This window comes from Micropterus salmoides, unplaced genomic scaffold (genome assembly GCF_014851395.1).
Source record: "Micropterus salmoides isolate LMB-PRFRI ecotype aquatic unplaced genomic scaffold, ASM1485139v1 Ms_hic_scaffold_8, whole genome shotgun sequence".
Taxonomy (NCBI): Eukaryota; Metazoa; Chordata; class Actinopteri; order Centrarchiformes; family Centrarchidae; genus Micropterus; species Micropterus salmoides.
In genome coordinates, this window is record NW_024044570.1 from 18,622,481 (window position 1) to 18,650,037 (window position 27,557).

At 41.0% G+C, this 27,557-nt stretch overlaps 1 protein-coding gene across 4 annotated transcripts in view; it reads left to right on the forward strand.

The window, feature by feature from the left end:
• LOC119894176 (FERM domain-containing protein 5) overlaps positions 1-27,557 on the forward strand; it is a 63,108-nt gene that overhangs the window by 11,753 nt on the left and 23,798 nt on the right. The window contains exon 1 of one of the 4 annotated variants that reach the window (XM_038706754.1): positions 18,398-18,518. The exons of the other annotated variants lie outside the window; for them this stretch is intronic. Coding sequence (XP_038562682.1) covers positions 18,513-18,518 — 6 coding nt within the window. The 5' untranslated portion in view covers positions 18,398-18,512. Of the gene's footprint in view, positions 1-18,397; positions 18,519-27,557 lie in introns of those variants that run through there. 4 annotated transcript variants of the gene reach the window in all.

A 27,557-nucleotide genomic window follows, 5' to 3' on the forward strand; every position in this document is an offset into this window, starting at 1 on the left:
TCAGGCTCAGTGATTAGCTGGACAACCTGGAAGCCAGCCAGGCTGGCCTCAATGACCAAGGCAACCACTGCCTGTCACAACATATTTCCCAGGTGTCCTTCTCCTTTAGCCACAACCACTGTTAGAAAGCAGTTAAGGAAACACATTCTCATTATTCCTGGTTCATTAGGTTGTGTGACTGGTTATGTTAGACAACAAACCAAGATAGAGACCTGTTATTTGGATATCTCCTCTCCTCTCCTTTCCTCTCCTCAGTGGCCTCTCTCTCCATTTGCTCACACGCCTCACTGACTATAGTTGAGAGTGAGTACATAGCATCGTCTATCACAGACATCTTTTCATTTTGTTCAGAAAATTCCATTCTATGCCTTATGATGTTTGTAACTCCAACAAGAGGCTATTCCCTCATCTAGCACAAGAAAATCATATTAGGAACAGTGTAAGAGCTAAACAACGGCATTGCTGTCTTGAGGAAAATGGGTTTTCAGACCAAGCAGTGACATGGGTGTAGGGTTTAACGGTTGTGCTTATGATTGTCACTGTGAATGTCTCTCTGGGAGTGTTTGTGTCATTATTGTCATGTGAAATCTTCTAAGCCATCAGATGCACTCCCCTACTCTCTTTTATGTAAAACTAGAGATGAGTTGCTGCCATTGTGTCCTGTCTTGTACTTTATCTGTTTTTAGTTAAATATCAAATTGAGAGCTCTCTGTACAGTCTGATGACATCATTGTCTGTTAGATCCATTTTTGGAACAATTGGATATTGAATAATTGTACTTGAAATCCATATAATTTACAAAGTGTTAATTGTAAGAGTGTACCCCAACAATATGTCAAATTTATGAAACTGTAGAAAAGTAGGTCCAAAATCCTGTGTATGGTTGAAGTCTAAGAGTATGCAGCCAGGCTAGCAGCTCTGTGAGACTGTACTACACAGCAGTGCTTTGAGTTAAATGCTAATGTAAGCATGAAAACACCATCAAAACGCTAACATGCTGATATTTAGTAGGTATAATATTTGCCATATAGTTAGCGTGTTAGCTTGCTAACATTTGCCAAGAATCATTCAAGACAAAGCACAGCTGAGGCTGATGGGAGCGCCATTAGTTTTGCAGGTCTTTGACTCATAAACCAAAGTGTTGGACAAACAACAAACAAATTGAAATTTTGACCTGATGATGACACTAGAGTAAAGGTCAGGGGCTCACTAATGTCAGTAGGGTTCATCCTCTGCGGAGCGTGAATGTCAGTAGAAAATGTCAGTCAGTCAGGTAGACTAGAGGGCCGCGTGACAAAACACTGAGAGGATGCCTTAAAAAAGAATGCCCTTTAGATAAAAACACAGCTGCATTCATGGCTGCAAAATGACCCTTTAAGCAGCAATATTTGATAAAAGAAGTTGTTGCTGTCTCCTTATATTTTGTCATTGTGTGTTGTGTGCATATATTGTGCTGTGGTAGTACTAGAAATCAAGAACAAAGGAAAGACCTTAGGAAAAATGTTTAGCCCTTGGTTGTAGCCTGTGTCTTTGTTTTGGCTGAGTACACAGACAGAGGTGTGCCATATGGCAGCAGAATAGCAGTCTGGAGGGGATTTTTTCAACAGTGGTGCTTCCCTCTCAATAAATGGTGTTCACGGAGCTCCCTACTGTCCCCAGGGTGGGAGACAGGTGCCTCTGAGGGAAAAAAAGGCTGTTTGCACAGCTATCCAGCACGTCAGTCTCCAAGCTCATTTGTAAGGGAAGAGTGATTGTTTGCCCTGGGCCTCTCTGGCTGCGTACAGTGCAAGAGCTGCTTCAATAGAGCTGCGTATAATATGAAATGGTAAGAGGACAGTAGAAAAACTTCTTTTATCTTCTCAGTTGTTTGCCTAACATTGGCAAATATAAAAGACTAGATAAAATATTCAGCTTTTGTTAGCTTTTATTGGAAGAATTGTTTAATCATTTTCAGTGGGTTGCCATGTGCCAAAGGTGGTCCAAGCTTCTCAGAATTACTCATAAGAACACTGCTAAGAATTGACTTAAGAATAAAAAAATTCTTGGCTTAAAGCTGCGCTTAAAAGTTAGGCAAGCATCTCAGTCCTAATTTAAGTGAAGTGTCAGACTAAATCTCGTCAGTCTAAGAGACATGCATTTTTCGGGAGAGGAATGTTTCTGAATTATTTGAGGACACGCAGTCAATAAGATGGGGTCGGACGTAATCTTGCCACTGACTTTACACAGTAATGCGTTTTCAGTTAAATTGAAGGTATTGATGACGCTTCGTTTATTTGCCACAGGACAAACCCAGCAATGCTGATGATTTTGGCCGTCACAACCATCAATAAGCCGAATAGTCATGGAAACAATTATGGCAGTTCACTGTCACGCGTTTCATCGACTTCCCAACAACACCCCCGTAATCCGACAGAAGCAAACACAGTTCATACAAATAGCCGGCAATACAGGAGTAGTAGGCGCCTTTGATGGCGCTTATTTAAAGATAAACTTTTTTATCTTTAATTTATTAATGTGTAGGCCTATATCATAATGTATTCTCTTGAAAATTATTTATGTTAAACGTGTGTTGAATATAAACTCCTCTTAGCAGTTTAACCATTCAATGTGAATTTATCTGAGAATATTCTTAAAGAAGGAAATCTATTCAGTGATTGGTCCTTGGCTACATCGTCATCCCTCATCTGTTTGTGGCACAGCACAGTCTCATAAATCAGCACTAAGACTGACACTTAAGATTTAGTCCTACACTTCACTCAAATTAGGACTATAATGCTTGATAAGTAACTTTGAAGCACAGCTTTGAGCCAAGAATTGTTTTACTCTTAAGTCAGTTCTTAGCAGTGTTCTTATGAGTAATTTTGAGAAGCTTGATAAATACGGGCCCTGATCATTATGAGGCAAACCTGTAAACCTAAATTACAAATGAGCTTGTTTTCCTATACCATAATCGTCTGTGTATCAGAAGCAATCAAGTATGGAACAGTCCAATCAATACAGAGATTAATAGGTATGTGGAGACACTGATGACGTTGATGATGCTGTGGTCCAGTTAGTGGTGAGCTTAGCTATTTTTAGGACAAGTCATTGCTCAGCACAGGTACAGAGAATAAATTCTACAGAGGAGTTGGCCTAGCCTCCTCTGCCCACATGCTGCCTCAAGCACAACACAGAGCTAATGAATCATGAAAACATTCTGTGACTATCATTATCTGATCTGTCGGCCCTGCGTACAAACACTCTGGGAAGATTCAGTGATACATCTGGGATTGATTGTGATGCTTATTCTGCGCTACAGTTTTCATTGCCTTTCAAGCCAAAGGAGTCTTAGAAGTTTACCACATTGCATAATATGTAGCCTGTGGCCTTCTTCTCTGGTGGAAAGCTCACAGCAAAGCACAAAGCAGATGCTCCACTTGCTGTTTTTTAGACCGACCCAATGACGGCAATCATGACATAACAACAGGAATAAGATGCAACCCAGCAAACATATAAGCAGCACTCAAGTTGCAAACAAAAACAGCAAATTAAGGAACACATTTGCACTTTGACAACAAAGAGGCAATAGACAGAAATGTTTAAGATTTAACATTCTGATATTCTGAAATGTTGGCTACTTAGTTGTGTAATATGTGCAGCGTTTCCCTCTTTGCTTGTTTTCAAAATGGTGAAGGTGTTGTCTTCATTTGCTTGTATTTTGCCTATTTGCTTGAATTTTCTTGCAGAGCATTGAGCTCTTTAGGCCACTGTCATGCACTGATGTTTACAAGAATAGATCAGACATTTGCATGGCAGTGGTATATAATGCGTTTATCTGTTGAGACCTGCCTGTTTTGGACCTTTCCTGTTTATTTGACACTTGATTCTTGCCTGCTCCTTGAAGAATTTGGTCTGAAGTTTGGACTTCCTTCTCTGATTTTGACCCTTGCCTTGCTTCACCATCCTGTACACCTTTGTACCTCCATTTGTCATTGAACCGCATCAGCTCTGTCTCAGTCATCTGCATTTGTGAACTATCCCCTGTGTTGCTGTTACCCTGCTAACGCCAACTGTGATAGCTATTCTCTGGCAGTATGATCAACTTGTGAGCAATATTGTCACCCATAGATAAGATAGACTTTATTGATGCCACGCTGGGGAAATTCACTCATTATGGCAGCTCCAGATACACACAACAGATAAAAAATACACATTAGATAGAAAAATAGAATTAAAAATACACTATATAGTGGCACGGTGTAGAAAATAAGTTTTAAAAATCTTATTGTACAGGCAAAAATATGTTCAGCAGTAGTAGTAGTAGTAATAGTTTAGGGAAAATTATATACATATATTGTATGTATAATTGCACGGTACAGGTATGAGGAAAAAAATTATGAGTGACAGTAATGAGTGTTGATGTTACAGAATGCTACATTATGTCATTGCTATGTTGTAGTGTGTAGTAGCGCTCTTGCACTGTGGCTGCAGCAATCTGTTGTTAAAGGAGCTGCTCAGGGACCAAGACATTGCTGCTATTAATAATACCGAGGTTACTGTATTCCTGGACATGTGGTTTATCTGTGTTGCTTCACCTTATTTATTGCTTATACCTTCCCAGCATGTTCAGAGAAAGAAAGTTCCCCTCCTGGATGAGTTTTGCTGCTGCATCTTCATTGACCACTGCTCTCACTCCCGCCTCCTTTGGGTTTTCCTGAAACAGCTCTTACATTACATTTGCTATATAGTAGGAATTAATGAGGGTGGCTAACTGAAGAGTGGCAGCAGAGCTTATGGACAGCCCCCAGAGGTGCCCTTCAGGACATCCCATTACCCCTCTCCTCTGGTGGGAGCACGACTTTTGCTGCTGGCTTGGTAATGATGCAGGGTGGTGGCAGTCATGGCTGAAGAGCGTTGCACTGTAGGAGGTGCAATCAAGCTGAGATTATTCTTCGTTATAGCTACAATTCCAGGGTAGAATGTTTAGTGCAGTAACGTTTTCATCCTTCAATCACCAGTCTCTAAGTGTGATTCAAATTCATACTATACATATATCATTACAAAGAAACAACAGTAAAGCATGTTTGACCAGTCAGCAACCAGGGAAGTGATGGCATTGTAACATCTGTTATTTTTTGTTGTTGCATTAATTACATCATTGTCTCAGCAGGACTGTTTCTTGAAGTTGCAAGCAGCAAAATAATGAGTGGATATATGAAATATGTATTTTTTTTTAATGGTCTACTGGGGACGTTTGATAAAAGCCAAGGTTGGTCATTGCTAATTCATCAGCATATTGCCTATCTCTGATATTTCACTGGTGGTCATAGCATAAACCTATCTGGTTGTTACATTATCCAGGAGGAGGATCTAGTTTTAAACAAACATTTCAAATGGGAATATAGAGTTGGGGAAAAAAACTTCCAGAACCAGCTGCCCCTCTCACCATTTGCTATGAAAAAGGTCTATTAGGATCTCAATTGAACAGTTGTTGCTAAACAACACAAATCTCTCGTTTGTCCGTCTCAGTCAGTGGGGACTGATGCATGTCTTTGTTAATGCCTCAGGAAGATATATATATATATATAGAAGCTCTATAATATACACATGTTTACACCATGGATGCATTTAACATAGATGGGAGCATCCAAACCAAGCAGTCCCTTCATTCCAGTAAAAGCTGCTTAGCCAGCACATAGCCTTTGCTGAAAAGGTATCTATCACTTCTTACTTGCATGTCCATAATGTGTGTTAATGTCTGTCTCTGGCTCAGCCTGTCTGATTGTTGGCACACACGACCTGAAGGGACTTTTAGGTAAATAAGATGTAAAGGATGAGCATAGCAAAGACTCTTTCAGGGATTTTGTCAATAATGATAATTAAACGGCATCTTTCAAAAATGTGTTTGTAAAAGGCATGTGTGAGCGTAGCGTGAGTGAGAGAAGGAGGAGATGGAGCGAGTATGTATGTGTGTGAACGGATGCGCCGATGAATGGCAGCAGAGCAGAGAGTAGCACTAAGCCCTTAGCAGTGAATAAAGACTTCTCAAGACTAAAGTGGAGTTCCCGTGTGTTGTTTTTCGCTAATGGATACTGTATATTAGCCCTGAGTTCTGTCATAGCGGTTGTCTTAGCAGCTTTGATTCTGTCATCATGAGTGTATCTGTGTTTGAACCTGAGTGTGTGTTTGTGTTGGCACCCTGGCTGGTTTAGGCCTGTTGTGAACATGCTGATATTCCGTGCGGTGGTTAGTTTGTGGTCTTTAATGGCAACAACTAGCTCCATGCGATTGAAGCTGATCCACGTCTAGTGATTCAAACTAACTACGTAACATTAGACCGCGAGGCTGGTAGTGTCTGTGTTTTATCTGCTGGGGCTGTTCACTTTACAGTCATGAAATTTTCGGCAGCTATTGGTTATTTAACTCTAGCACACGTGTAGGCCAACAGCATGCATGATGCAGCAGAGTAGTAAAGTGAGAGGCGTAGTTGATAATGTCTGCTCACACATCGTTAAAACAACAATGAAGATATTATTGTAGGCGATATATCGCACACCCCTAAACTCAACATGATGGCATTGTCTTTGGAGGCTTGGTTTACAATTTTGTTGCACAAGACAGTGTGTTTTTTTGCAATATCTGCTCCTTTTCTGTCAGGACAGCTAGTAATCAGTAATAAACAGTGAGGCAGTACTTTATTTTTCACACAGTTTTTGCTGTTTGAAAACAAAATGAAGAACTCTTCTTACTTACAGTACTGGTTATTTCATACTCAAAACGGCAGTAGGCATTTCCTCTGAACTACAGGTGGTGCTCAAGACAAGCATGTTTCTTTGGCCCAATTCAAACAGGCACCGGAGTTTTTGGCACTAATATACATGGTGCACATTGCATTTTTTCCCCTAGGACAGTGCTTGGCATATTGCACTGCTCCACTTTTCCTCCTTGCGTACTCTACACCATAGATAGGTTTGGCTTTACTTTCTTCTCATGACTGACTTTAATCCTTATTCCTTTCAACACAAATATGAAGCAACTACATTCCACAGCCCCGTAGTGTGTGTGAAACCCAAATAGACAAAGTTCACAAGTTGGTTAACAAGACTGCACCAACTCACCAGCCAGCCAGGTACAGCATGAAATCGCCACTAATACTGTATTGAGTCAGGCAATATTACATCTCTGTAGTGCACCAACCCACAGCTTTTATCGAATTCCCTGGTAGATGTTCAGAAGGTGAATCATGAGTATACAAATGCTTGGAGACCTATATAAATGGGAAGATGACAGATGGAAGGAAATGGAGGCCACTTCTAAAAGTGCTTTGTAAATCTCGTCAGTGTTGCTATGCTGAGTGTGGGTGTTGAAGGTCATTTGTCAAGGTTATTGCCCGATGAGTCACTTTGGGGAGGCAGTGAAAGAAGGGGAGAAGGGGCACAGCAGACTGCCAAAATAACAATATTATATTATTTAAGCATGGTCACAAATCCTTCAGTATGTCAACACTGGAGAAAGACAGATGGATGCCTCATTCCTTTTACAGAATAAGGTCACAGAAAGGCAGCAGCAATTTAATTAACAGAGAATTAAATATGAGCGATATTGAAAGCTGGTTTATATATATATTGCTGCTATTTATTTATACTGTCCTTCTAAGTAGAAGACAAGGCTTTGACTGTTTTTGGCTGTTCATGAACGGCAGAGATGCTCTGCACTTCCAACTCCTTCTGCACACAGGCCGATATGTGGTCCACAACCCATTCTGCAGGTTTATTTCTCTGTGACCCTGTTCTTACATCCAGTAGTGGATTATTTCTCCCAATCAAGATGTTTTATGTAACCACTAGCCTGAGAGGATTATAGAAAAACATTCTGCTTTTAGAATTTAGTCCAATGAACCATGAAGATGCGGCCCTACTTCTGTCATATGTTGTATGTGAATAATAATCCTTCTGGTGTAAAACATGGTTGGTTTATTGGACATTTACTTTAAACAGATCTTTTATTTACGAAAAGAAATATCATGTGCGCGAGATACGCTCCTTGATTTCTTAACCGAAATTCATTTATTGACAGTGAAATGGATGCATAGCAGCTTAAACGTGCACTTGTGTTGTACACTGTGCTCTCGTTTATCTTTGGTGTTCCTGAGTGGCAGCCAAGGAAAAAATGACATTTCCATGTCCTTGGAGTTGTGTGTAGCACCTCGTCACCATGGCAACTGCTCATTTAGTCATTACTCCCTAGGTGTGCTGTGTAATATGTGCCCAAACTCTCAATGCTCCCAGCTATGTCTCCCCTTGTGCTGCACTTCATAGCTCACCTCATGTAACACTTGATACTTGTCTTATCATGACAGAGCTAGATGTTATTACGCTCATGATTTAATTATAATCTCTTGTTTTTACGCTAAGCTTTGTCTTTTGTTTTCTCACCATTGTCACCATAGTTGACATGCAACCTGGGTACCCGACCTGTTATCTCTGAGATTTTGGCACGCTAAACAATCTGCCGTCTTCCCTTCCTGTGTTTAGAAATTCAGGGTGCCACTAAAGACTGGAAAACAACAGCAAGCAGCGGCACATCACAGTGAACAATACAGCCCGCAGATGAAAATCCACTTGTTCTGGTACACTAATTAGTGCCTGAAGGGTGCAGCATTAGCACATTCTGCTAATCCAGCGCCAGTGCTCCATTGGGCTCAAGGGCTGGGAGAAGAAGACCGAATCTTAGTGGAGCAGATGGATGACGTGATCCGTGTGAGGCTGAAAGAGGTCCTGATCATTAAAAAGGCTGATTACATGGTGGTAATGAGATCAGCATTTTGGGCTCAAGGCTGGTGGTTTGCAGAAGATCCAGTTCTCTCTGGGCTTCTACAGCAGAGGTTAGAACACTTTTGCCTTAAAAGGCTTTTTATAATCAATTTGTCTCAAGGTCGTGGTTCTCTTGAGGGAATATGTTAACCTCCGCACATTGTGTTATGACATTGCCTTCATTAACCAAGATCACAGGACAAAATCCCTGCCATCATCAGATGTAAACCCATGTAATCAGCAAATGCTTGTAGGCTAAGCAACTTACATTTCTTCCCCATACAACCACATTGGGAACAACTTGGGGTTCAGTTTCTTGTCAAGGACAGTATAACATATATACAATCAGAGGATCAAACCACCAAGCCTTGTGATTAATGGCCAGCCTGCTTCTGAGGCCGCTTGTTTGGAGACATTTCTCTTTTGATATTATGACTGCATAAAGAAAGCTTAATAATTGACTATATGAGTGATTATCTGTTGTTATTTTTGTGTTAATTATTGTTATCACAGTCAAATTAAATGATGACAATTAATATTTTAATAGGCGATGCATCATCCTCAAGACCTCTTTAGCCAACCTCATTCTTCACTGTCACTGTACCAGACAGCCAGTCGTGTGTGTGTTTGTGTACCAAAGCTATCCATGTTTATGGGCCGCGTTCTTCTGGCCTTTTCTGACTCCAGCATGGCCATACAAGTGTGTATTTTGTGTTTCTTTGTTTGACTCCTGTAGCACAGAAGTTGTACATGACCATGATGATGTCCTGACATTGAATTCAAATTATGAAAACGAATGGATGGCTGTATCCGCCCTTATTCATCCGAGAACAGGGATTACAATTTGATTACACGTATTTATTAATTAGGGAAACTCAAAAGGAAGTAAGAGCCTCATTTGGCAGGATTAAAACTGATTTAGTGGCTGTGATGCTTCTGTGGGATGGAAACAACTTGGCTGTAATGTTCACAAGGAAAGCTGGACCCAAATGCAAAACTTGATAGCTCGTCAGCGCTTGAGTGAACCTCAGCACAGGGAAAACACAGAGGAAGTCAGAGCTGGGGTAGATACACTGCAAAGTCTTGATCAGGGAAAAACTGAAAACTGGAAAACAGCAGGACAACATTGGCACAGTCTGACCATGACATTTGCCACTTTTGTTTTGATGGTGCGCAATCTGAATCACCCTAGAGCCGTAACTAGCTTGCTGACAAATCTATCGGCATACTTCCCATTTGCTGGTTTTCTTAGCTGAATAGGAAGGTTCTCAATTTACGGGCTGTGAGATTTTTTATCTTGCAACAGCTCATCCATCTAGAGCAGAACAGCAGCAGAAGCTGTGGGTGACGATGATGATGATAATGTTGATACACACCTTTTACTTCTGGGACCACTGCGCTCTGTGTGCTGTACTCATGTCGTGGTGTGTTAAAGGAGAACTCTTTATTCAGCGTTTAGGAAGAGATGTAACAAACATTCATACACAGTAATACCGTACAGATCATTGATTTGTTTCCTTAGCTCATGTTACAATTTTCTGTTGACGGCGCTTGCTAATTACTTTTCTGACCATCTTCCTGTAGGATTTGAGGGAAATGTTTATGCATATGCGCAGACCAGATACATCGATTGACATTGAGGGTGACTAAGCAGATTGTTCTCATTTAACATGAAAAAGCATTTTGTTGTAAGTGTATTCATTAAGCATAGAGGAAATAAACACAGCAAGAGGAAAGCATATACAAAATGAACACAGCAGTATTTGAGCCTTGATCTTTAAATCTCAGACTTTGCACAGTATTTTTTAGTGAGACTCACCAGGGAGGCTGCCCACTGCCTGCAGCGCTTGATAACATCATCGCTCCCAGAGCTGCATGACTGTGTAGAGGTTGGAAAGACAAGGGGAAAGGGCCTGCAGTAAAAAGTGCACCCTCCCACGCCACCCCACTCCCAGTTACACCAGACCACATGCCACCCTGTGCAGCCAAGCCATGCCATTCTAGCTTCCCCCTGGGCAAACAAAGACCCCTTTCAGGCCAGTCCCTACTGTGATCATGCAGAGCAAAAGCAATCTGTTCCTCTTGGCTGCTCACTGTGAAGTGACCCAGCCTTTTTCTTGCTCCAGCTTTGCTGGTTTGTGCAACGCTGAACGAGCTAGGCCGATTGTGCTTTTTGAATGTGTTTGGTCCTGGCCATCTTGAAAAGGGCATGGAGACTGAGATGAGCCATGCCATCAAGGTTCATGATCCATATCCTTAAAGCAAACCAAAAACTAATGATTGTAGGAAAACTAAAATTTATTACAACTTAGGTTTTCTTTTTGTAACTCCTGCCATCAGTTTGCAGCGACATCGTGATCCAACTGTGTCAGATACAGAAGTGGGCAAACAATCACACTGGGTGTAAACAAGCCCACAGAGGAGCTACAACTTCATGCAGCAGTAAAACAGGAAATGAACACATACATAATTGTTGCTAATATTCCCTCAGTGCACAGGAATCAATAAAGGAAAATCTTCTTCTCTTATATTAGCCTACTGCCTGAGTGTGCACAACTATGCCAATTTGAGTTAAAATTGAATCTATATTCAATAAATAGAAAAGGGGAAAATATTTCCATGTGCCACACCATTCAGTCACATTTTTAGTCCACCCTAACCTTTAATCCAGCTGAGGAGTGTCGGCCTGCTGTGTTACTGCAGAGCAGAGTGACTGTGTGTGTGGGACAAAAATGAGACTAAACTTTCATTGATGAAATCTGGAACATCTGTTTACACAACGAATGTTAATGTTTAAAAATGAGCATATATTTTTGTCAAAAGTGTGAGACAAAAACTAAATCCAAATCAGGTGCCAAAATGAACAGAAGTTGGTTACTCAAATCTATTTATAGCATTGTATGCTGGCATTGCAATATCCACCACATATGTTGTCCATATCCTGCAGCCATAGCTTTTGATGATGTGGCTTCTGTTAGTGAGAAAGTGGAACAGTAGCTGAAGGTACTTTAGATGATATTGAGTGACTTTCCTGAATTTGACTTCCTTTTGATGGTTTAGGAGGCTCAAGGGCCCGAATGCTATTTGCTTGACTGACGATGTCCGGACTGGGCAGTCCTCACCAGCAAGCACCTGTACGCCCATCAGCCCTCTGGTGTGATGTCACATCTCCACTCTGTCAGTCAGCGGACTCCCATTTCTTTTAAACCTGCAGCATCAATTCACTGGCCTCATTCAGTCACTCTGAAGTAGTTAAGGTGCTCAAGAAGCCTCGACCTACAAAATAAAAAAGCGTTTTAGCCCCCAAGACACTTTTAGGGTTATCAGGGAAGCTTTTGTTTGCACTAGAATAGGAAATCGCATCCTTGTGAAATGTCAGCTTTTCTTACAAAGGCAAAGGGGAAATTTAGCAAATTAAATGCAAAAAAGGGGAATAATATTTCACGTTATGATAATGTCCAATTGGAAATGTCACTAGTTTAAAACAGTACTCACTATAGATGTTTACCTCTTCCATTTAACTCTTCTCCACTGACAGGTTGTGTAGTGTTCTCTCTCACACTCTCTCTTTATCGTTAGGTAATTTGCTACTCATCTATTGTGACAAATAATCAATAGCAGTATAAGATGTATTTGTCAGGTTATCAACTTGTTGGTTTTCATTAATCACCTGTCTATCGCTATTCATCAGCAAAAAAGCATAGCTTCCAGACCAGCAAACAGAAGACCTGACCTGAGTATTAATACATCCAACACAGCATTTTAAAGGCTGCAAGAAAGACTGATCTAGCAAATTAACAATGAATATTTAGCATTTTGCATGAAAAGATTTTTTGTACTGAGATTACACCACCTCAGCTCTTTAGACCAAATTCTCAGTTCTGTTGATTGTATTAATTACTTAGCGCTACCATCTTAGTTGATGTTGGGTATTCAAAAGTGGAATATAAAGGAGCTCTCCATTTCTGGTCATGCTATAGCCTATCTCCACTGAGCTATTACTGTAATGTGGGCCAATTATCTAATTTTACCAAGTGAAGTAGAATGCTCTTGTAAAGACAATCTAAAGTAGAAGTTGAAGATTTTCATGCTCAGAGAAGAATGAGATGCTTCAGTGCTCTGTACAAATGTTTCTTTACTGTGTATGCAATATTCTCACCAGTTGTCGTGACTAACATCTCCTTTTACGTGCGTATATTTAGTATTTATTGAAAATTTACACAAGATCAACATTTTCAGTAAGAATTTTATCAGAATATGAAGTGTTAAATTAAATTAAATTACAAAATCAAGCTTTTTGGATTGAACGCATAAGTTTATATATACATATATACTGATTACCGTGTCAGTATCTTTGTCAACTAAAACTCCTTTTTATGACGTTAATTTTCTGTATGTGTCAAACTACACGAAAAACCAAGTGTAGGTAAGTTTTAAGACCATAAGCAGGAGTCATGTTTGCTGTATAATGTATTTGGAACTAAGTTTGTGTACTATTGCTCCACAACACAATGCCAAATTGCTTCAAACTCCATTCAGCAACATATATACGGCATCTCTAAAAGATGGGCCAAGCCTAACAAGCGTGACAGTACTTGAAGTGTGACAGAAGCTGAACTGTGAGTCTGCTGTCACAGCCAACATGATTGTTCCAGAAATGCAACTTCTGTACTCCTCAGAATAATGACATGCAAAAGTCAGTTTTTTTTATGGTAGACTAGTTTTTTTGTGTTATGGGCCTTTGTATAATGTTTCAGGATTTTTAAGTGTCAGATAATAACATTTGGATATTTTATTGGCTTTGTGTGTTTGTCAGGGGAAATGGAAGGGAGGGGAGTGTATACTGTTAGTGTTGTAGTACTCTTAAGACCACTTTTTGATGGTCTTGGTCTCGTCTCGGACTTGACCGCATTTTTATGTCTTGTCTTGGTCATGGACATTGAGGACTCGGGATTTGATTTCAAGACCAGTGAAGACCATAACTTTGGGAATATCAATAAATGAAGTTAACTTGTTAACTTAGGTTCGGGAGCGGGGCCACACCTCAACCACACCTCCAATCACCTGTCAGGCTACATATACCGCTCAGCCTGCCCCACTTGTTTCTGATTGCTCGACGCAAGACAGACAACGATCCACACTCAACAGCATGATCACAATCATGGATCCAGAGATCCAAATTAACAACTCACCTGATTCAGACAACGATCCATTCAAAACAGGGTAACGTTAAGTTCCAGGCAGACATCAATCAAGTGTCTCAGGGGACCAGCTCGCGATCAGAGGGCCTCACCAGGATCTCTGGTTCTCCAACGAGATTCCCCGACTCCCTGCTGCTCTCAGGCCTCTTCCCCTCAGTCAGCGAGTCCAGGAAATCGAGGACGTCGTAGGAGTCGGCATCAACACCTCTCTTCCTCGCGCACAAAGACCGGCTACTCCTAGCGCAGCCATCTCTTCCTCCACAAACGGAGCACGACATTAGAGACTGGACCATAGCCCGTCAGTTTTAATCCTGCCAACGATTCCTCAGAGGGCAAGGCATTCCCTTCAACCGCAACAAATAAATACCAAGCCTCGTGCGCTTCCGGTTCTCTGCCAGGGTCGGCCATGGCCAGCGGCGTCACGCATGATGTCATATGGCCACGACGGCCTCAGCCTGCATCTCCAGCTCCCCCTGGCGGGGATCAGGTTGTATTTCCCCATGTGCCTGCTCCCTCCGTGTCTCACAGGCAATCTGCCTTCTTTTCATTCCTGTGTTCGCAGGCCGCACTCTCCTCCCGTGCACAAACATCCTTTCATCCCATCATCCCTTCCTCTACCCTTCCTTCCACCATTTACAGCAATACGGCTTCTGCTCCTCTCTCTTTCCAAGCAGCCAACGCAGCAATTCAAGAGCCGCTCACAACTCAATGGGCCTCAATATGTGAGTCGGCGATCACTCAGCTTTCTCCTTCATTTCCAACTGGTCTGTCCTATTCAGCTCATACATCCCTCTTTTGCAGGTCATCAGAGCCCCTCATCCATCCTCAGCATGCATAGTCAGCACTCCACTACCCCACTCGCGCCCCCCTTTTTTCCTCACGAAACACCCCAGCCTTCACTGTTTTTCACCCGCCACGCCCCCATCTCACATCATCTCTAAGCCCGCAGACTCATGTCCTTCTGTTAATGTCCCCACGCTAAGGGAATTGACAACAGGGCAGGCCAGTTTCCATCAAGCGGGCACGATGGTCTGCATTAATTCAAACACCGGGGCCGCACTTTCGCACTACAGGCTCTGTATGTCTGCTCTTTCTGCGTAGCAGCACTATTGAATCACACCAGCAGACTGACCAGCACTGCACCTCGGTATAATCATTTAAGTGTCGCAGTCCTTCCAGACACTCCTCACCCATGCCACTATCTCATCAGAGTTAGACTTCTAGACACCGAGTGCTGCCTTCCTTCGTCTGCACTCACAAACTTACCTCGTCGTCACAGCCGCCATCTTTGGGGGTTTTAAGGGTCTAGTGAGTCCACACTCATCCACCCAGATAACAGTTGTAGAGATTCCACAAGGTCTATCCCGTTCTGTCTGTCAGAACCTCACTCCTTCACAGACTCACGAATATTGCTATACATCGCTTCATCCTCAGGGCAGCTCATCTCCTGCCACCACAACACCATTAGCGATCGATTGGCGACTGTGGCTCAGGAGGTAGAGCGGGTTGGCCGTTAATCGGAAGGTTGGCGGTTCAATCCCTGGCTCCCCCTGGTTGCGTGTCGAAGTGTCCTTGGGCAAGATACTGAACCCCGAATTGCCCCTGGCGGCTATTCCACCTGGCTATTGGCCAGTGTATGAGTGAGTGTGAATGTTAGTTTCCGTTTGAGCACTTAGGCTCAGTGTGTGAATGCAGATGTAGTGTAAAAGCGCTTTGAGTGGTCAAAAAGACTAGAAAGGTGCTATATGGAGCATTTACATTCCATCCTCTCTTCCCTCATCCCTTCATCCCCTCTTCCCTGCTCCCCTCATCCCTTCACCCCCCCATCCCTGCTTTCCTCATCCCTTCATCCCTCATCCCAGCATCTCCACCATCCCTGCTCCCTTCATCCCCTCATTTCTTCCTGTTCAATCAGGGCACAGCTGTCTCATGTCTCATCTAGGTACTGTCTGGGGGGCTTGAAATAAGCTTGGGCGAAAACACTTCCGAGACGGAACCCCCACACTGAGTCTCAATGCCTAGTCTCCTGTACACCCTCTCAGACCAGCCTATCAGACAACATCCTTCTTCCACCATCACCCTTCCCCTATACATGCATTAATCCATCCTCCATAATCCATGCATTCCATATGTGCATGTACCTCTAAATCACTCATTGTTGTGGCGTGGTCATTGCTAGTGAAACTGCTTTTGCATTGTCTGATATATTTGTTAGCATCCTAACTTTGAGTTAGTTGAGTTATTACTTCAAACGCAACCAATAACCCTACTTAAAAAGGTGACTCACCCACGATGGTAAACATGGAAAAGGAGTGTTGAATAAAGATGCTGATGTTGATTTCTGCTCTAAGTGTTTGTATGTGGGTGTTTTAATGGGAATGTGGATCTTTCAGGTCAATTTGTGAAGTACCTATGATCTCATTCCATTTTATTGTGTGTCTTGTAATGTGGGGAACTGGTCTTTGTCTTGACTCTGTTTCACCCTGCCCCCCGGTCTTGGTCTTGACTTTGTCTCAGCCCCTAAAAGTCTTGGTCTTTTCTCGGTCTCGATAAACTCTGGTCTTGGTCTTGACTTCGTCTCTGTTGGGTGGTCTTTACTACAACACTATATACTGTAAGCGCCAAAGCAACAATACTCTCAACTCACAAGCAGCAGGCGAATACCTTACTGTTTTTTCCCTTACAGTATCTTCCACATGTGAGAAGTTGCTCTCTCACCCAAGGCATTTGCACGGTTGTGATCTTTCAGTCTCACCTTATTGGGTGTGCTGATGCCATTTCATCTTCCATTTTCAACTTATTGAACTGTACAATTGATTTATGTCAGGCAATACCACACTTTTTGTTAAAACTCTATACATAAAATGTTACGCTTATTAAGAAAAAAAATCTGTTCTGCTTTCTGAATATCAGTTCAAATGGTCTTTGATAAAAATAAGTTGGTTTTTTTTGTCTTCTTTTCTCACCCACTTGCATCTTGTTTAACAACTCTTTGCTCAAATGTAAAGGTTTTGGGTGCGCAAGTCTAGGTGAGGTTGGCGCCTCATTTTTTGCTACAGACAAAAGATCCTTTCTGAGCTCACGCTTCCCAATCTTGAGATGTCAATTTGCTGTCATTTAACAGTTGGTTGAAAGCAATCATTTTCAGTCAAACGGATCTTCTTTGATAAGATCTAAATATATTATTTGCTAAGCTATTTAGACTTGTGTCTCACTTGCTTGTTTTTCCATTTGAAGTCTGGCACAGTCAAATCAATACCTTATGTAAGCTGTGTGGGAGACAGCTGAAGATGGATTTGAGACTGTGTTACTTAAGAAGACTGAGTGCTATCCTTACATTGTGTATGTTCTGCGAGAAGTCGCCTACCTTCATTCGAAGGGCATGCGTTGAAGAGTAAGGCCATGAGTGAGAGAGGCTCGTAAGAAGTGCTGCTCATGGATACCGCTGTTGCTATGAGACTGTCAAACGTGATTTGAAGCACAACTCTGTTTTGAGAAAAGTTAAAATATTTTTAACACCTAATGCTTAGGCCGATGTGCACCAAAATTATGCTAAGCCCTTTGCTATGAGCACGCCAAAGCGGTGAGAATAAGAAGCCGGTGCTGAAAAAGTAACTGTGTGTGTTCTGCATAGCTCTCCTCACTGTAGACTGCTGTCTGATCAGCTTATGAGGGACAACATTTTCACACAGTATGAACAACAGGGAGAGAAAAGGCCATGTTTGTCCCTCTGTGTTTGTGTTATGTTTTAAGAAGTTGAGGGAAGTGGCTACGGGAATACACTCAGATTGGCAGTGATGGTTTTGGAAATTCTGGGTGTCATATAACATAATGTGTTTGAAATGACTACTGAAAGCTATAGGACATGATGTAAACCACTGTGTGTGGCCTATTTTCATCTTATTTTATTTTGACTTGTAATGTGTTTTATATTGATCATTGTAACGCTTTGTTACCTGCATTGAACAGTGCTATGCAAATATAGCTAGTATTATGATTTGTAATTCTCTGCTGGAAAAACTGCTGGAACATTTTGAGACATATTCAGTCTCTGCTTTGTATTACCACATGATAATGCTGGATCCCATATGACTGCATGAGAGGTTTTTAACCCTCGATCGCTATGGGCCCAAAAGACAATCAGCACCATGTCTCCCTTGAGGAGAACAAGCTAAGCTGCATGGGACTGAAACTGAAAGTCAGCTGAAAGAGATCTCAGCTGAAAGAGATCTCACCGCTGCCTTTGAGACTTCAACTCAACTTCTGGAGATTCATCCTAAGAAGCTTAATTTTTATTAGCTGTGCACTCAGATTGCTCTCAAAATGACAGCTTTTAATTAAGCATGCAAACCAATTAAGTTATGTTCCTCTTTGTTTTCCCAGTGGTCAACCTCGGACAAGGTTAGCGGTAGGGGCGTCCACTGTCACAGGGTTTGTGCTCAGATTCACATGGCTCTCTAGTTTAAAGTGAACAAGATGAAGCCATGTCAGCTCATTGAAAACTCCTGTCAAGCACTCCATGCAGGTGATTTGCACACACATTAACAGTATCTGTCACGGCTGGGCTGGCCATCTCCTTTCATACACACAGACACACACACACACACACACACACACACACACACACACACACACACACACACACACACACTTCAAGACCACCTCTATCTTTAACAATAATTTCTGTTTTGTGTATGTAATACTTTGTAAACCTTGAGGACATTTTGGCACATCCAATCATTGATTTGTTGAATACACTACTGATTCGTTGTGGAACCATAGTCATCCGGTGATATCGGAGATATCATTATATATAAGTCTGTGTGCGGTATAATATTTTGTTGTTTTCCTTAATCTTTGCTAGTCTAAGCATGTAGATGTCGAACAGAAGAGGCCCGAGAACGGAGCCATGGGGAGCTCCACATCATTTTTACACTCAAAAGTAGTCCTTCAAATAGGATTCAAACAAGTTTAGCACTGTACCAAAAATCCAGCCCAGTTTTCCAGTCTGTCTAGTAATATGTTGTGGTTGACCATGTCAAATGCAGCAATGAGACTGTCATTCAAGACCTTAACAAAAGCAGTCTTGGTGCTGTGCTGTGGTAAAAATCAAAAACATCAAAACAACTGTTCAGGGCTAAGAGGGTGTTAAGTTGTTGAAAAACAGACTATATTATTTGATAAAAAAATGTAGTATATTCTTTTCGAGAACAGAGAGCAAAAACCGTTCATGGGACAAAGTTCCTCATTAAAACATTGATCAAACAAAAATATTTCCAGTTGGTGTCCAATTTAGCTCTAACAGTGTCAAGGATTAGGAAATCATGAGACTCCTACTTGAAGCCTCATAAGTGACACCACAGTAAATCTCTAAAATAAGCTGTCACTCCAAATCCACAGACGACAACTCAACAGCACTTTTTAGCTTGTCCTTCCTTGCTGTCACAGACAGCAGCAGCCCTCGCCTTCATAGTTAAACTCTTCACGGCTGTCACACTAAATAATCTAGTAAAATAACACAATCTCAAAGAAATGATTCTGCTCACTATTGTCTCTGTAAGATGGTGAAAAGTAAAGAGAGAGCTGCTGTGCCCTCAGTCTAACTCCTACCTCCTCAGGACAGTTTGGAATTTGCAGTGCCTGCCATGAAAAGTTGAGATTACATCAGATTAAATTAAACAAGACAGGGTTCAGAGATTTTTGTAAGATTACTCTGTTATATGTTAAAGCAATAATACATTTGGTCTTTTCTGAAATCAAATTATTTATCTCATTTTAAAACTTGTGGTGTGTTTGGATGTCTTGTTGCAGACCTAAAATACTTGAAACGTTTGTTTAAAAATATGTTGGGTTAGAACTGTAAAATGGTCATGTAAGTTTGATGAGGCCTAATGGCTTTGTTACAGTACAAGGACTTGCTACAGTGTCCTCTGGGAGTTTTCAAAGACAACTCACTTTTATAGGGCACTGGAGAGCTCAGCGGCATTGAAATGGCCTTTTGTTTCCCAGTAGGCAATCCAATTGTGTGTGACCAATAAGATTTCCTAATTCTAGCCATTACAGTAGAGGCTGGAATTACTTGGCTTTAATGAGAGCTGCTGACTTCCTGAGGTTATTTGACCTTAATGCAGCCTCTGATAATAAAAGACTCCAGGGAGTGTTGTTGCCAGCTGTTTAGACATTAGTGGCTATGTGATGTGTTATTTTGAGGGGTCAGCAAATTTACATTGTTTTGTTGTCTTATTTATTTTATGCAGATGTAAGTGTAGATCGATCATAGACTGTATAAAACATGGATGTGGTGTCTGTGACGTCCGTGGGAAGCTCAGTATAGGAGCAGCTATGGGAGTCTCCTGCCATCGTCCACCTTGGCAGTGCCTGGCTCTGGCTAATCCAAAAATTGGCAAAGAAATGGAGTAATATGCTTTAATATTGGGCATTTTAACATGGGGGTCTGTGGGGATTGACTTTATGGGGAAACGGTTACCATATTTACTCTTGCAACTGAATTTTACGAAATCATTTATTGGGAATATTATATCTCCCTTGGGCCTCCATTAGAGCGTTGACACACAGGGGCAGTGGTGGTCCTTTCACGCCTGTGTGCACAGGCAGCTAGTCTCCAGGGCCAAACAGCTTACTGCATTTTTATGGCTGGATTCACCACTGGAAAGTGATCTTTCCTGGGGCTCTGGAGACAAAGGAGAGCGTGAAGTGGCACCACAGAGCCCCCTCTGCTCAGCATGAGATGGTTAAAACAGCCAAAGGGTGCCAATCCTGAGAAATGAAGTTCAGCATCTTTCCACCCCTCAGTCAGCTTGTCTGCCAGTCACACAAGTACTGCTCTTACACCATATACAGACCCAGACATTCAGGAAGTACACATTACAGTTAATCAGACAAGTACTAGGAGTGGTTACTACGGAGGGCTAAACAGACTCAGATTCAGAGTGCCTCTGGCATGCTGGAGTGGGAGGTCATCATAAGTACTAAAGGCACACTGACTGAAATTCAGGCATCACTTTAGTGAGGGGGCAACTGAATGTAGTTTACAAAGAAGCACTACTTGTATGAAAAGAATAATATATTTGTCTTTATCAATATATCTACCTATATAGATAGATGGCCTATCTATCTATCATCTTGATCAAGAACTTATGACAAACCCTCTAACTACAACAAATACAAGACATCTTTGTTCTCATCCTTTGTGCTCGCATTGATCGTGTCCAGCTACTAAGCAGATTAAAATGTCTCAGTCCAACCAGATAGCTTTGATTTAATATGTTAGGTACGATATAAACGAAAGACAATCTAAATTTTCTTTCATCACAGATTTTGCCATTCTGGTTCTCGGTTGACTTTCCAGAAACTTAATTATATCATGATATCTATAAATATCCAGCTATATAGAGATAGAGGATTTTATCCATATAGCCAACTCCTATTATGTACTGTTTTTGCTCTATAAAGCAGTAAAGATGTAACCAGAATATAGAAAATATCAGTAAATTCACATTTTGTGTTTTATGATAGCGAAAACAAGAGTAAGTTATTTTTGGTTTACTGACAATGACTTCCTTAGTCCGCACTGCAAAGTCAAACTTAAAACAGGTGCATCTATCAAGCAAACGCTATTCCATCTGGAAGTGACTTCATCAGCAGAGTTAGTAAAATCAAGTATCCGCCTTCTCACTACAGAAAAGCTTGAATTCTCTCAAAAGTATTCTGCTGCCTTTGGCTCTTCTTGCTCACTTTAACGTCTTGCCTTTGACTTTACAGGAGCAGAGAGAGATGAAAAGATTTAAATTCTACTCCACCACCTATAACCTTTAACTAAGGTAATAAATTAGTCAGAGGTGTTCAAAAGCTCTTAATTATGCAAAGTGGAAAGAGGCTTTCACCACAGAGACCTTTTATCATTGTATCCATGATCTGCAGATATACCATTGAGAGACACTGAGGGCAACAAGAAAGCAGAGCCTACATCTACGCGTGACAGTCAAGCATTTTGATTGGTTTAATTGGCTTCCTTCTGAGCAAACAATACAAACAGTGACACCAAAGCTCAGCCAGACAAGAACCTGCTCCATTACAATGGAGTTCTTTGTAAATGTCTGCCTCATAATTTCAGTTTTATTTACATTCCCGTACCTGCAATGAAATAAGACATAAACAAGTCCCATCTTATAGTCATCTGAAGCTATTTGTTAAACACCCTAGACTAGGTGATGGGCCTGTCATCACCTCTCTGGTCAATGCTGGTTCTAGGCACTCAGACGAGTTGACTGTTTTGGACAAGGTAGCTTCACATTAGACTAACTTAATGTGACAGAGGAGGAGAGAATCTTAGGAACAAAAATAAATGTAGATGGAGCTCTGGGGCTTTTTCTTCACTGCATCCCAACTGAATCTGAAGTGCAAAACTTTTCTTCTCAGGTATCCAAACACAGCATACAAATCAAAGTCATTTTTCTGTATTCTTTAGGAAAAGTATGCAAACTGCTACGAACAATAGTCATTTGCTATTCAAGATGCACTACACTTTTCCCATGTAGGTTTGATTCTATTAAAACTTTGTCAAATCTACAGGTAACATGGCAAAAGGGTAATTCCTAACTGATGTTTTCTCCTGTGACTTCATATTCAATCAGCCCGCTTGACAAAAATAGAAGAGGCTGCGGCTGGGAAATATCTCTATTCAATAATGATAGAAAAAGACCAAGAATTCACAAGGGAAATTACAGTTTGACAGTAAAAAGAGAACAGTGTCTGTGTGAATTATCTTCTTCTCAGAAAGCCATTTTCTTTCTGCCCTCTACTGTCTTGCTTTTCACTGAAGATCTGACAGCACACAAAGCTTCAACCAGCTGTTTTGTTTGTGTCAACAGATTCTTTAAGTAGTAGCAAGAGAGGACAGTTTTGCATGGAAACTGTTAAGTGCGATGAACAGGAGGAAAATTCAAAGTCTCATTTGAAAGCAGAGTCAGTAAATGTGCAGATGAAATGCTCTGACACAGGAATGCAATCAGAGTTCATCAGTGGGGATCATGAAATGAAACCAGCGAGTGTGCTCCCTCACAGAAAGAGGTTTTGCATTATCAGCGCAGTATCGCTAATAATCATGCCAAACAGAAGGTTTTGTGGTCATGGAACAATTAGGCCCAGTGGGTGTCCACACATTTTTTGGAGATGGCAGGCTGGAGAGAAGGGGCCAGTGGTGAAGACTGCTAGGTAATCTCCAGCTCCCTTTGCCTGAAAGGGGGTTAGCACTGGCAAAGAGGATGAGGCTGGAGCTAAGTGAACTGGTCGCCTCATTGTTTAAAAAAAGCCCAAAGCTGTGACACTGTGGAAGTTGTAGCCTGAAACCAATTAGAAGACCATGTAGTGCCGCTTTTAACAGTAACTTATCACAATTAACCTGCTTGGAAATAGCTTCTGTTGAGGTTTAATGTTATTAAATGACATTTATGAAATGGTTAAAAAACACTGAAGGCTCAGAGGCATTAACAGCTGCCGCTGCCAAGAAATCCAATAGTGTAGTGCTTATGGCTATTACACAGAAAAACAACAGACATTAGTCAATGTGTGAATGAGTCTTTGCCAGCAACTCAAATGTGCATGTCTGGTACAACGCGTCATGCCTGTGGGCTAAACCTAGATGCATGCTGTAAGACTGCCCAGTTCTCATTTCATGTGGAGGTTAACAGTGCATGAGAATAAATGTCAAGTCTGAGGGGCTGATACTGTCTGAATTAGCGACACTGAGTCATTGCCATTGCCCGACAGCCTTTCACTACACTGGGGACCATACTGGCGTGTCACCACTGGAGCTGTGCAAATGCCAAAAAAATGAAGCATTGTTTATATGCTAATCCCAAGCATGACACCAATTGTGCTGCTCATTCTGTTTTGGGGGTATTTGTCACACTTTTTAGTACAAAAACGTTTCTGTTGTAGAGAGGGGGAACAACTCCAAGCTCACTTAAAATACATGTAGTAACCAGGGATATGGATAGTACAACATTTAAGTATTTAGCTGTCCAACAAAAGACAGGGTGAATTGTAAGTGTCATCCTTGCTTTGATTTTTTTTAAACCTAGCTCTGCACATTGGTCTACACGGGGTATATTTTGAAATAGTTGTAACCACAATGTTCAACTGTATATGCAGCTGAGAGATGTGTTCAGAGAACCTATTTGAGCCAGGCTGTGAAATCCATCACTGGTGGGCTGATGGACTAATGACCCAAATCTTCATTGAGAACGATATTAATTTATTCGTGCCTGCAATACGGCGCAGAGTAATTTAGGCGCGACACAAACCACTCCATCAAACGCGCATCTTAAGTCACTTTTCAGGTGCTGAGGGTACATCCTGTCAGTAGCCATGTATGTACAGAGTGTTTTGCAATAGCTATTTATTAATGACAGTGAATGCTGTTATAAATGTTATTTATTTTGGAGTGATGGCACTGTGTTTGTACAGTCATAAAAAGTTACTCCTATACACACTAAATAATAATAATAGTTAGTCCTATACCAGTCTCCTTCCAAACCTGCATAAACTTTACAGGATTATGTTCTTCAGGTAAGCAGTGCTGCAGTGTGGCAAAGGTGTCTTCCTAATACTGCATCTGTATTTTTTTTACTTCTTAAGCTATTAAAAACTTTTCTTTATGCCTTTATAGCTACTCTGGCGTCATGGTTCTGTGGATGGCAATATCTGTCTGTCGGTCTATACACCACTTTAGTTTCAATCTCGGAAGCCATTGGCTTATGTCTGATTGTGATTTAGCCTCTGGGGACAAGGGACAATATTTCAGGGCTTCCAGGGTTGCCAGCAGACATCTGTATAACAGATATCCTGGCCAAGACTTCCTCTTCCATGCTCCATTCATTGCGTAGTCCATTTAGCAATCTCACAACCCATCGGCTGTTATCTGACGACAATTTGAATGCACCTATATTTTAAAAGAGCTAATACATAGCTAATGTCTAGGGTTCTGAGATTAATAAAAAGCTAATATCGTCAGACCATGGCCGATGGGTTCCGAGACTGCATTTAGGCCAATGCGTTCCACCTCTTTTACTCTGAACACAGACTGTTTGCCTGCATGCAACCGACACCCACTCAAACATGAATGGCCTATAGATGGACTACAAGCAGAAATCAGAAAGCTTCTGATACCAAAATCTTGTCCCTTGCCTACAGATTCTACATGTAGATATCTGTTTATAGAGATTACTTTGGTCTAGACCTAAATATCTCAACACATGTTGGGATGGATTGCCATGGCATTTGATACAATTATTCATGTACCTCTCAAGTTCAATTGCAGTGACTTTGTAAATACTTTGGTTTATGACCAAAAATCCGCCAAGCTAATCTAATTTCTACCAGCCTGTATGTTGTGTTCAGTGCTAATCACCAAATGTTAGAATTCCAACAAAAAAACAATAATGAACATGCTTCTCATCAGCATGTTAGCATTGTCATTGTGATCATGTTAGCATGCTGGCAGTGAGTACAGCCTCACAGAGCAGCTGGAATGGCTGTAGACTCTGGTTTGGAAACCCATGTAACTGGTTAACTACGAAAAGCTTTGCATTATGCCTGTTTAAGATAGCTTCTGCCGGTCAAATGGAAGAAGCATATGCATTAAAAATGTTTCTTTGTTCGCAAACAGTTTTAAAACCCCCACAGTTATTAGAATTTGCTAATGCAACACAAGTAATTTCTTAAATCCTGTAACAGCACAAGTTTTAATTTCTTTTTCTTACATGACTTCATCAAACAGTTAATCATCACTTTGAATTTGACTTTATTCTCTACTATAATTACTTAACATTCTGTATCCTAAAGCAGTAGCAGACAAAGCCAATGACTAAAATCTCATCTTATTATTGTGGTTCCTCTTATCACATATTGAATAAGGTAACTAATGAACCTCAAAATGTTACTGTTGTCCAATGTAGCATGTAGAATTTAACTAGAGGATAACAATTGGCCTCATTTTGCAGATCTCTGAATCAGTTCTACTCGGCTTTTATTTGTGTCAAAGTACAGTAACATTGCTTAGTTGAAAACCTGCCAGCAGTGTCAAGCAGAGTTACAGCTAAACACATCAATTATAAATAATTTTTGAGCGGCCTTGAAGAGATGCCTTGGCATTTTGCTGAATAGAACATTACTCTCTCATGAATTTCACTTTTAATTCCTTAAATGCCAACTCACATTTCATCCATTCAAACTATCTACAGTTGAGAAGCTTTAAAAAGTAATTATCCATATCGCTCCATCCACAGCTCTTCAATGCTGTACTTATTCTCTTGATTCCTTACATTTCTGGGGCAAATCCTCGCACATTCCCATCGTGTTTTAATGGCCCACTTTTGGTCTGGTGAGATTGTACTGCAAACTGTTTCTCCAGTTCACAGCATCATCTTGTATCAAGACTCATTACAACTGCATCTCATCATCTATTCATGTTATCTTGTATTAATGAATTGCTTGAAAGAAACAGATGTATATTCTGTGTACACTTGTTTGTAACTTATAGGCTTTGCACTTTAGCTGTACTGTTCCTCGAGGCATCAAACTGACATCGGGTGTCAATGTTGTCATGTCCCTTTAGTGTCCGTATTTCATGATTGATGATTTAGAATAGTCTGAGTGAAGCTTTTTAATCACTCTTGAGATATTGTGTCACTATCTATTACATGTTCTGTGTCTCCTTTAACTGCCCAGGGTTGCACATAAGTTAATAACCCTATTTAAGAGCTGCCATTGAGCTGCTACAATAATGGCAAATGTTTAACCATAAGCTGATCAATTGGTTCCACACCTTGGGGAGATAGGCCATTTAGTTTTATTGCATTTTATGGAGTATTTGGCCTCACCATTTCTTTAAACGTATCATATGATATCAGATTAAGCTTGTAATTTCTTTCCCTCCTGCTGACCAGTGGATTCCTGTGAGGCTGATGTCGTTGATTAAGTTATTTCCTCTCAGAAATCCCATTTTGTCCTCATCTGGTCCGGTCCTCCTCAGCTAATGAGTGTGATAATTGTTGGCTGGTTGTGGCTCAATGGGAGAGGGAAGTTTTTAAGAGTCTTATATTAAAGACACAGAACTCTTTTTTTGCTTTCTGTTAGCCACTGAGTTAACTGGAGAGGAGTATTTACACGTCGTGTATTGGTTTGAAAAGTGTATGTGTGTTTGTTAAGTCAAATACCATTTTCTGAATTTCTGCATGTTTTTATCATATTCTCGGCAACACATGATTAAGATGGCGATCATGCTTAGTTTAATCGTTCTGCCAGTAATGCTGTCTTACTCTCTGCATGTTTAACCCATACCCGTACTGAACGTCACATTTATGGCAAAATCAACAAATAGTGTTGACTTCAATCACAACAAACAAGCAATCTATTAAATATAAAAGATATAGTGTATATATTTTAATATTTTTAAACTCAAATTCATCCTCGTGTATATATATAGGCTTAATCGCAACAACACTGATTTTACAGTATACTCTAAAGAGAGCTTCATATTAAC